Source organism: Chroicocephalus ridibundus, chromosome 7, assembly GCF_963924245.1.
Source record: "Chroicocephalus ridibundus chromosome 7, bChrRid1.1, whole genome shotgun sequence".
Taxonomy (NCBI): domain Eukaryota; kingdom Metazoa; phylum Chordata; class Aves; order Charadriiformes; family Laridae; genus Chroicocephalus; species Chroicocephalus ridibundus.
The window spans coordinates 21344021-21356301 of NC_086290.1; the positions used below are offsets into that span (position 1 = coordinate 21344021).

Genomic DNA, 12281 nt, shown 5'->3' on the forward strand with positions numbered 1-12281 from the left:
AAATGAGCTGCTGAAATAACAAATGAGTGTAATACTACTGAATACTGCACTCTACAATAAAAGAAACACCTAAAGAGTCACCTTATTACATCTTTCAAATTCAAATTTAGTTTAACTACACTTTGCTAGAACAAACTTATTTTCTAAGATTTGGAAAGATCATGGGCAAATTCATTGCCAGTTCAAAACAAAACAACCAAAATCCTAAAAAGCCCACAACCAATTAAATAAAAAAACCCTTCCAAGCTCCAAAAAACCACAAGCCAGACAAAACAATCCAGGCTGGAATACAGCGGTCTGCACAAGCAGTGACACTCCATTAATGTCCTCATGTCTTCAGGTGCCAGCGATGCTGATACCAGATACAGTCTCCACTGGAGCCACGGCAATCTGAATTTTCAAAGTGTCTCTCAGGATCCTGAAGAAATCCATGATTTTGTTTCCCCCCTCAGTCTGGAGCTGCTGACAAATAACTACTTTCCTAAAGCTGACCCAGTTTAAGGTCAGGCAGTTGTCTTTGAAGTGACTGGTTCAAAACACCCACAAGCAAGCAAGAAATCAAAATTTTTTCATTCAATAATTCTATTTTTTCTCATTATGTTTACTTGACATACTAACTTGTAATACTGACATTGTTCCCTTGGCTTTCCCCCATCATTTTAACCTCAGAACTCGAAAACCGTTGTTATTGCTCACATTAGCCTGAGTTAGCACCTCTGTTAGATTATTAAGGACAAATAATGCTGATTTCTGTAGAATTCAGCGAGCCTTAAAAATCAGATGCAAAGGGTATTAATATTCCTTATTAATATCTCCTCTAGTCTTTTTAAATAGCAGTTCAGTTTTATCCTTACTTCATGGAAACAGTATGATTATATGCAAAAAACCATGTCTTTTTCTGTTCATTCTACACATAAATATTAGTTTTTCTAGACAACTAAAAATTTGGAAAAGCTTTTTTTTTCAAATACCTTTTATAAATGAATTCATATATGCTTGTATAGTTCTGCCTGGATTTCCTACTCTCTTTAGCTCCCCTTTCCCGCTTCAGTTTATTTACTCTCAGTACAGTCCAACAGCCTCAAATCACAATTACTTCCTATATCTAAGCAGTAAGAGCCATACTATGGAAAAATACAATTGGTGTGATTCATTCATACAAAATATTTTCTATTTAAATCTTACCTCCTTGCTTTCCTCCAAATCCGAGTCACTGCTAAACTCTTCTGTATTCAGATGTTCAAAATCAGATTCTCCAACAGCTATTGGTACTGTAACAGTAAGGCTTGGGTTGTTTATGAATGATGTATAATCACTGCCACCTATAACAGTGGCCATTCCATTCTCATTTTTGTGGTATTTTGTATCTATCCTTATTTCAGCAATGGTACAGTTGGAAATGCAATGGTCTCCCTCATCTTTCAACTGATCGGTTGCTGTTCTTTGATTTACAACAACTTGTTTCCCCCAACAAGTCTTATGGACACATTCACTTGCTTTTTTCTTCACATAATCTATTCCCTTCTGAATTCTTCCAACTGCAATTTGTAAATTGTTCATTTCATTATCATCCTCTGTAGGAGAAAGGCTGTCTGAACTAAATGAACTCAGCAGCAAGGCCAGGAAAAGATTCAATACCTAAAAAAAAAAAACAAACAAAAACCGGACAATATAGCTGAATCTTCTCACTTAATTTTTCATTCACATGCTTCTTCTATCATGCATTATGAACTTAGACTTCATGTTTTCCTTTGCAGCATACAATTCCAGAAATTACACAGTAAATGAAATGCAAATGCAATTTAAGCACAACACCTGCCCTATCCCCCAATGCAGGTTTTTGGGGGTTTTTTTTGTGGTTTTGCATTGCTGTGTGACTATGAAGTCTCTTGGAAATTCTTCTTCTGCTTGTTTTTATAGAAGGTCAGAAATTAATGATTCCTTTGTACTGACTAAACAGATCCAAAATGCTTACTTCTCTGGAACAGGGAAGCACTCTGCAACAGGAGACATAGCTGATCTGTGCAGAAAACAGCTTTCTTACTGCTGGTCCAAATTCACACAAATATTTTGCTGTATATAACTTAAAAAACGTGAAGCACACCCCATTTCCTAACCCCCAAGTCATCCTCTTTCCAGAGCAAGACAGAACATAGAAGAGATATCAGTTATACAAGCCCAGTTTACGAGGAGCTCAAATGGTACTAGGATAGCCAAAGAAGCAAAGTACCAACTCTTAAAGCCTTCATATCAGCTCTTCTATGCAACTTTGAAGACAACAGGGTAAAACTGTATGTTGGGAATACAGAAAGAGAACTGGATAACATAGCCCTGAATATACAGCAGGGATTGTCTACTCATGTAAGAAATTCTACTAGAGGTATGGTATAAAATCAGAATACAGTAAATACCACGGGAAAAATTCACAGAGATGGATACTTCATTCCACAAAGTTCTATCTTTTGGTTTAGAAAACTATTTAAGGAGGATGCTTTGTTTAGTGAAACAATTTCACAGTTCTCTTCATTATAAGACAATAGATTTCTAGAAAATGCTGGAGCAAGAGGCTGTGCATGACTGATTTAAAGATAATTAGCTTATTCATGTGTTAGAAATTTCGTTCCTAAAGAATGCCTTTAGGATGGCTAATTTTAAATCTCTTTTGCTACTGACAGTTGCCTAAAGAAAAGATGTAGAATAACAGAGGAAGACTCAATAGGCAATGAGAAAAGCAGAGCAAAAGCCAGAGCAATCACGGCCTCAAATATTGGTGAGTTAATAAATATAAAACATATTTTAGAAGACAAATATATACATGGTAATGTACAAACTGGTACAGATCTGATGCTTTTCTCTGAAAGAGAAGAAGAAAAAGATATAATACAGAATGCTTTAGAAATTCTCTAAAAAGCACTTAAGGAATTGGAAGCAAAAAGGTGAAGAGGTGAAAGAAAACGTGAAGTATTTGAATCTGTTTTTTCTGCAGCCTTCCAGTTCAAGTTTCCTTTCCCCATTTGTGTAAAAAGTTGGCTCTGCAGAAAGCAGGGCTCAAAATGGCTTAAATTTCAGACTCTAAGAATGTTAGAGCAGTCTTTTAGACAGGAGAGAGCTGAAAACGTTAAAAAAAAAAAAAAAGAAACAAACCAAAAAACAACCTGGCTACGGGTGATTGGAAGTGATGCCTCAATCAGTTAGGGAGAAAAGGCCCTGCTACATCCTCTTCTGCAAAGAGCGAACTCCCAACCTGGGTGCATAAAACCTGGGGCACCTTTGCTCTTTTCTCTCTCTCTAGGTAACCAGGAATAGTCCACAAAAACCTGAACACAGGACGCTTCTCCTTCTCACCCTGAATTGCACTCCAGACCCCTGAAGGGGCTCATTCTCCAAGATAGGATCACAAATCTAACAAACAGAAAACTCTATTTCAGAACACATAACAAATTCAAAATCATAAAAAAGATATTTAAATAACACATTCAATAATGATTAAAAGCTTCATTAGCTGGTTCTGTTACCATTCTATCTCTAAATCAATTCTCAAATTATTTTGTCTACATACCACTAGGTTTCCAATCACCATGACCATCATGAAGACTGTAAGGCACATGGGTTGGCCTGCAACCTCCATGCAGTCCCACATCGTTTCTATCCATTCTCCACACAGCACTCGAAATACAATCAAGAAAGAGTGGAAAAAATCATGCATGTGCCAGCGTGGAAGTTGACACTTCTTAGAGATCTTGCAGACACATTCCTTGTAGCTTTTCCCAAACAGCTGCATCCCAACCACAGCGAAAATGAAGACAATGATGGCCAGCACCAGGGTCAGGTTCCCCAAAGCCCCCACTGAGTTGCCAATAATTTTTATCAGCATATTTAGAGTTGGCCAAGATTTTGCCAGTTTGAAAACTCGCAACTGAAAAACAAAAATACAAAGACATTATTTGCAGTAGTTACAAAAATGCTACAGAAATAAACAACAGATTATGAACTAGTGACTCTCAGCAATAAAAAAGAAACTCCAACATGATTCCAACAACCATAACTGACACAGAAACAGAAGTTGCATAAAATCCACACTTTTAAAGCTTAGTAAATTTTAGACTTTGCTCTTTTTTTGTGTGCGTAGCATATCCCTATTCTTTTCTACATGAAACAAACAGTACACTAGTTGAATTTGTTTGAATAGTGAATTCTGAACATGGCATACATCTCAACCATTATGTGCAGGAACAAATTAAAATCCCAATAAAGCTCAGCAGGATTCTACTGAAGGAAAATAAAGGATTATGAAATCCTTAAAGAATGGGACCTTCCAAAAGAATATTGCCTCCAACAAATTTAAAATGGATCAGGTAGACCCACAGTGTGGAAATAAAAGCCAAACAGAAGCCTTAAGTCAAACATTTCAACTTATGAAAGGGAAACGTACAATTCGTGCTCTTTCTTACCCATAACCCACCCAAAATGAAAAGATATTAAATATTTTTTGTTTTCAGATACAACAAACATGGAAATGCCAAATGGAAAGAGACGACACAGAAAGACTGTCTCATAGTTCATTTCTCATTTTTAAAATAAAAATGTTTTTCTAATAAAATAAAGCATTTATTTTTTGCCAAGGGGGAAAGGAAAAATCAATCTATTTTAAATTTTAAAACATATGAAATTCATTCTTCCTACATTTTAAAAGAACATATCTAGTCTTTTTGCAGATATTTCCAGATATGGAAGTAGACAGAAGACTACAAATATTTTATTTATTTATCTCTCTCAATATGCACTAAATAAATTGTACACTTCACTCTGCTTTACCCATCTCTGTTAAAACAATTACAATAAAATTACAGCTCCTTCCCTTGAAGAAATACTTAGTTGCTTCTGAACCTTAAAAAGGCATGCACTATTCAGTGATAACATAACTTTGTAAAACATGCTTGCAGAAATATCTTTGTGACACTTTGCAAAAAATATACATAATATTATTAAAATGTGTCTTATTTATATGAATACAGTTAAAATACAAACATAATGCGCTACTTAATGCAAATATATTATTATCAGTAATTTATTTACCAATCTGAATGATCGGAGAACGGATAATCCATCCACACTTGACAGAAAAAGCTCCACCACACTAAGGGTAACTATAAAACTATCAAAAATATTCCAGCCAAATTGGAAATAATAAAAAGGATGCATGGCAATTATCTTAAGAACCATTTCTGCTGCAAAAATTCCAGTAAAAACCTGAAGGAAGAACATTTATTGTTACTTTATGGATGAACATGAATAAGTTGAACCAGCAGACAAAGAACAACATAAGAAAGAAGTAACAACCCTCTTAGAGAAGGATGTCATTAAGGAATATTATCACAAGCTGAACCTCACAAAGATGAGAGACAACATCACAATCAGCTGTAGCATAACTCTGTTAACTTTAGTTAAACCTGAGATACATTTAGTGACTAGTGAAGAATAAACTATTCCTAACAGGCGTCCTGTTTGCTCCTCATATCTGCTGTCCATCTAATTAAAGGAACTTTCCTCTGCAAGATAATAACAGTTGCTCTTGCCACAATAGAAGCTGCTTTAACAAAGGTGTGTGGAAAAATATGAAATGATCATAAATTGGAGAGAGAGGTGCTATTAAATGAAGTCTTCATGAGAACTCACAGGTACAGTAGGCATATCTTCTCTCTCCAGCTGCCAAAAAAAAGGCGAATTATGCCAAGGCTCACACTAGAAGTAAAAACTCCTTTCTGCCTCTGAAGGCCTCTGATGCCTTCTGAAGCATAAGGCAAACAAAGCCTCTGAAAAGGGAGAAAACTCATTGTATTTACTGTAGATGTATGAACACCAGTATCTACAGATTTTACTAGAAAGATGAACAACCTCTAAAAACATCAGGAGCATTTGAGTCTTTAAAAGATAGTGCTACACAGTTCAAAAAGCAAGAAACCAACTGCCAAACCTACACGTGTATTATAGTGGCATTTTAGCTGACTGGGAGTAAAAAGAAATTCTTATCAGCACGAAGGAACACTTATACTCACACAGCTCAAAACCACATTAATATTAAGCTACTTCATTAAGTAGGAAAGGAAAAAATGGTGGTGTTTCCTGGGTAAAGCACGCAGGCATGATCACAAGATAAGCCTCTGCAACAGCAGATCCTCACCTATTTGTCTCACCTGTCTTTCTCCTCAAATACACCCTGAATCTATTTTAAACAGCAACGTGACATTATTATCTTCCACAGACAATGATTGCTGACTCCAGGCTAAGGTGAAAACATTGAACTATGTATTGGCTAAAAATATCAGCATACTATTTCAACGTTGACACATTAACAACTCTGGACTTAAACATGAATATGTTCCCAACATGTACCAGAATTTCATATATTCTAATAACCAAACTGTTTTATTATTTTGCTACATCATAATCAACAGAATTACCACTTACAATAAGAATAGGTTAAAACATTACCTGTACTATTGCCATTATAAGAAAAAAAACAACTACCACCCCAAACCCGACCTATAGACTCTGTCCATTAGAGAACAAAGCACAGCTGTATCAACAGATACTCTTGGAATAAGTCACACATTCTTTGCCTTCCAAATTGTTACGGAACAATCAAAGCAACATTCTCCATGGAAATACAAAAATAACACAAAAAAACCACAGTGCAAAATAATAACCCAAAATAGCATCCAACTCTTCCTATATCAATGCTACAGTAGAAAGGATCTAATTTGGCTCCTACTGTTTTTGTTAACACTAAACAAAAACAATTCAGATTTCTTTTGGGTTTGTGTCATTCAAACTCTGGTTGTTGAAAAGTCTATCTGGAGACATTTTAATACAGAAATCAAACTTTAATACAACATATCTAAAATTGTACTTTTTAGACTATTTTTAGTATAATTAAACTTTAACGTCTATTTTATGGGATGATAATAAAAATAATAAAAGTAATTCTATTTCAGAGAGAAACCAGGTTCCAACTGTATCAAATTATATAGTTTGATAGACTTACCTGATTTCCTATTTTAAGTACATTATTGAAATTGGGAGTCATTGGATAATGTTCCATGGCCATAAACAGTGTATTTAAAATTATGCAAACAGTGATAGCCAGATCAACAAGTGGATCCATTACAATAAGTTCAACTACATTCTTTACTTTTAACCAGGGCTCCCAACAATTCCAAATTAAGAAAGTGTGGGCAAACTTATACCAGCAAGGTGGACATTTTTGCCTCGATTCTTCAAGTTCTGGGAAAAAAAGAAATGTATAGTGAATAAGTTTTGGAGAAAGAGAAGACACATTCTTATCTGCTTTTTCAGGTTTTCATCTTTATCCCTGGAACCATTAAGGATGTTTGGCGGAGCCTCCTCAGATTTTCAGGAACTTAACCTATTGTTGATGACCGAAAAGGTTCTAGAAGACTAGAAGCAAAACCTCAAGAGTTTTGAGCTAGTAATTGAAAAAGTTGTCTATTTTTAGTATCATATGATCTTGTTTAAAAAAAAAAACAAACAAAAAACCAACAAACTTTTTTGCTTACATTTAGAGATAGTTTTCTCAGTAAAACTTCCAACTTCACAGTCCTCTCAAATGTCTAATTATTTATTTTCCAGAAAAATAAGATTAATTTCACCATGAATACGTTTTTGAAAACTATTCAAGCTTTTTCAAGACTTTCACTAGTAATTTCACTGTTCCAAATAATCCTACTACAGATTTCCTTCTCCTAATTAACTAAGGCCTGATCTTTAATTTTCTGTAACATTTTTACAGTATAGTTAGTGGAAAATTTATCACAAGGCATTTCTTCCAATAACTGTACTGCTAAACACGAATAACTACTACAAAATACATGTTATCTATTTTAAATAGAATGTGTTTCTTAGTTTAGCCTGCTTATTAGACTCCTTCGTTTCTTTTTTCTGCTACGTACGTGTACTTTTGTTCTATTATTCAGTTTATGTTTTTGCAATGGCTATATATTTTTTGTCTTTTGTATTTGCACCTTCAAGCAAGTCTATGACTATGTCAAGAAAGGTCACGCATCCGCAGTTATAACACACCTTCCATTGTATTTGTGATAATGCCAGCTATACTCATGGCTCTTTGCCTTAAATTGGGATCCTCCAGCAACTCCACTGGTATTTGATATGAACTTGTACGCCTCTTTTTTATTTCTATTTCTGTAGTAGTGCTCTATAAAAAAAAAAAGAGGGGCGTAAATTAAATGCAACTTTAGAAATACTGCAAAACAGGCATCAGAAAGACTCTTCAGCTTCAATGAATTCATAATATATAAAACTTTGTATTTAAGTGTTGTTACATCAGATTTTTTTTACATTATACATACAACATAAGCCTAGTATGTTTTTTAAATGGCTATTTGCATGTTATACTTCTGAATACCATCAATACTTAGAAAATGCTAAAACAAATACAAATTATATTTAGCTTCCAGTTTACGATTGCATTATAATTAACTACTATCAACTCCACATTAGACACAAAGAAATTTTGAAGAAGGTTTGTTTCCTTGGCTATCGCCAAGACTGTTGCAGCACTGGAATTGGAAAAAATTCCAGTTCCCAGTTCCATGCTTTCTCTACCAGTATTTCAATTCTAAACTAGTTCAATGACAAGATACTTATAATATATGATTTATGATAGGAATTCTTCTGCAATAACAATTATTCTCTAAAAGTAATTTTTATAGATCAGTCTTGATCTATATACCCATTCAAAACTAATTTAAAGGATATCTTTTACATTGAATAGCTATCATCTCTGATTTATTTTATGAATTTCAACTGAAGAAACAAAAGAAGTCTGACTTAACTGACCAAAAAAAGAACTTCTTTTTTTCAAAGCTGTGTTACAGTTATATCATCGAATACACCTCAACTATCAAGTTTTGAATGTATGCGCGTGGGCAGTTTTTTTTCAGTAAATTAAATAAATGAATGAAAATGGAAGTATAATAAACTGCAAGATTGTAACTGTAAGGAATCTGGCTGATGAACTTTCAGATGCTGTGACCTGTGTAAAAAATTTTTGTTTCAATAAAAGAAGGTTCCTAGGAAAAAAAATGCAATGGATCCCTCTGCTGCATTCCTAAAGCGGACTGAGGGAAAAGGGAAAAATTACCAGAGGGAGAAATGGACGAACTTGTGTGTACTTTTTTTTTTTTTTTAAATTATACCCTGATCCTAGGCTGTGAGAAACTCAGATTGCCTCTGAGACACAGGAAAAAAAAAAAAACTTTCAGAGCTTCTAAAATGTCAACATAATCTTATAGGCTATTCTACATTTGCATAATGCCAAATATATGGACAAGGCGAAGATGTAGAACCAGTAGACTACTGATAGACAATTAGGAAATAAATTTAAAGGGAGGCTAAAACCATAAAGAAAAAGTCTAACCAACACAATAATATGCAGAATGTTTAGAAAGCTGAGTACCCTATTTTGTGTTTTAAAACAGATTTAGCAATGAAACATTACTAATTCGATTCACCACGCAGGTGCATGCATATCCTTGCTCTGCAGGTATATGAAAATGTGCTACTTTTTTCTCTTTCATTTTCATGCTTCAGCCTCTCACTTTTGAGTGAATCACCGTAAACACATTTCATTACAGCAAGATATGCAAAAGCATTCACACCTTCTCAACCATTTTCTAAGCATTTCATTCCACTAAAACATTGTCTGGTGCAATAAAGAAAGATCATGAAACCTGGAGTAATTTAAAACTTTCTTACATTGTCGTCAGTTGTCGGTTTATCTATTATCACCTCTGGCAGAAGCTGTCCAGTAGGTGACAACAGACCTGGTGGTCCATCCACTAAGGAAACTACCCCATTGCAATCCACAGTGCTGTGCATCTTCCCATTCACTGGAAACGCTGTCAGCCTTCTTGATGATCTACTAGCCTGACTAATGTTACTACTGCGCCGTTCACCATGTCTGCGTGGCAAAAAGAGAGAACCTCTTCTACTCCCATTATCCTCAAACGTGCTGTGCTCATCATCAGCAAAATCATTTTCAGATCCTATCTCTCTTCCATATTCTCTAAAACTGAAAAGACTTGTTCTGCTACTACGTCTGGGAGAAAACAGGGAGCCACGAACACTCAGTAAAGACTGCAAAGGAAACATAAACAAAATGACCGGCTGAAGATTTTAAATATACAAAATGCATGTCTATGTATTAAAAAAATAATTATTTATATTCCCCAGGAATCTGTCAGTGTTATTTTTAATACAGTGCCTTAGGTACATTTCAGACGTCTGCACTAGAGACCACAGTCATCTGAATGGGTAAACTTATAATATACCTAAAGAAATTACTGGTGAGAAAAAAGTTAATATGCATAAGGCCACAGTAGTTTCCATCTCTGTATTAAGGAGAAAAATCAAGACATATAGAAATTCTGATGATCCACATAGATCATGCATTATGTTAAAAGATATCAATACCCTTAGTCTTCTATATTGATACCTTATAATTAAATTTTCCTTATATGAATTAAAAAGGGATTTCTATTTCAAATTAACTAGGAAAATACAATGTTGTTGTGTATGTTAAGACCCACCATATCCTAAACAATAAAATGAGAGATCAAAAGACTTGTTGAGGTACACTCTAGAAAATAATACCAACAGTAAGTTGGCATTTAAAATAATGCAACATTATTTTTCCTTGGTTGTATTACTTTGCAAAGTTGCAGTGAAGTTTGTTGGATATTACAGTTATCTCAGAAACCCCCAAAATAACAACTGCACTATGCACAGTACCTGGTGGGGTGATGTGAATGGCTTCCCATAAGCAAGTCTGTTTCCATCAAAAGAAAAACGGAAACCTTTCCTTCTGATACTGCCATCTGATTCAGATTTTGGAAGCTTTTCATCCTTCATGTCATCTTCTTCTCCAGAGAGCTCCCTCTGCCTTCTTTTCTTCCTTCTATTTCTCCTTTCTTTGGCACTTTTTGAGCTAAGCTTGGATGCTTCTGAAGAACTATCTGAGGGTCCACCAATCCCACTTTCACCGCTGTACTCGGTCATCTCTGCTGCAGCTGCTGCTATTGCCTGCCACAGCAATTATTTTATGTGATGCTTTACAAACCACACCATTTTTGAAAGAAAGCTACAGTCCTTGTTTCTAAGATTTATATCAAATTACTTCTAGATGTGTGACAAAAGCCTAGATGGACTTCTGCAAAACTTCATAATGGAATTCTGTAATGGGTAGTTATGAAAGTTGCTGTTCAAACAGAGCTCTACTTTGCATCTGTATCATGGAGTCGACCTGTGTTGTGCACAGCATTCTGCCACAAAATTAATTAGAAAATACTTGACAATTAAAAAATGTATTAATTAGAGTGAATGCAATTGCAAACGTGAGATAAACAGTGTCATACTTCAGTCTATATTAATTGAGTAAACTAATTTTAACTGTTATTGTAATTAACAGCTTCCTTAAGCTGCTCTAAGGAAAAAACTTTGAGATACTACTTTCAGACCTTGATTTGCTGGTGGTGACACGAGTAGCAAAAATTAGTCAGAAATTGATGGATAAAGATATTTTAAACACTAATAAAGGCTTCAAAAGTATTTCACAAGTATTGCAATTACTTATAAGCTGAGAATTTGGAAAATCATCATGACAGGTTACTGGATACTAACCCTAGATAAGAAATATTTATTTAAAAACTATTTTTCTGATTTGGGGAGTACTTTTTGTTCTCAGTTCAGAAATTCATTAATGCTTTAGACCTTATACATTTAAAAAGCAATAAAAAGTCATAGAGAAAGCAGTCTAAACTACTACTTTTACATACCTGTGAGGTATGTAAAAGAATGGCTTCTTTTTAATATGTTATCTTAATTATTGGTTTTGTTTTGAATGAATAGCAGGCAAGGGAATATACTAAAGCTCTAACACTTAGAAAATACCTGAGCTTCTTCTTGCTGCTTCCTCAGCTGTTCAAGCATCTGCTGCAAGTCTGCCTCCCTCTGCTCTGCTTCAACCATAGTTGCTTGATTTTGTTCTTCATAGGCCATGGCAACCACAGCCAAAATCAAGTTAATCAAGTAGAAGGAACCCAGAAAAATGACCAGAACAAAAAATATCATGTATGTTTTGCCAGCAGCTCGTAGTGTCTATAGGAAAAGAGGAGAAATGATCCATCCAGTGAAGACACGCATCAGTTCTGCAGTTCACAAGCATTTACTAAATTTGAAAAGTG

At 34.8% G+C, this 12281-nt stretch overlaps 1 protein-coding gene across 1 annotated transcript in view; it reads right to left on the reverse strand.

The window, feature by feature from the left end:
- The window catches only part of LOC134518106 (sodium channel protein type 2 subunit alpha-like), a 79619-nt gene that overhangs the window by 25389 nt on the left and 41949 nt on the right, over positions 1–12281 (reverse strand). Inside the window, exons 10-17 of the mRNA XM_063340353.1 lie at positions 11989–12195; positions 10831–11121; positions 9796–10176; positions 8101–8233; positions 7046–7284; positions 5077–5250; positions 3560–3916; positions 1186–1638 (exon numbers count right to left, since the gene is read on the reverse strand). Of these exons, the coding sequence (XP_063196423.1) occupies positions 1186–1638; positions 3560–3916; positions 5077–5250; positions 7046–7284; positions 8101–8233; positions 9796–10176; positions 10831–11121; positions 11989–12195 (2235 nt within the window). The remainder of the gene's footprint in view (positions 1–1185; positions 1639–3559; positions 3917–5076; positions 5251–7045; positions 7285–8100; positions 8234–9795; positions 10177–10830; positions 11122–11988; positions 12196–12281) is intronic.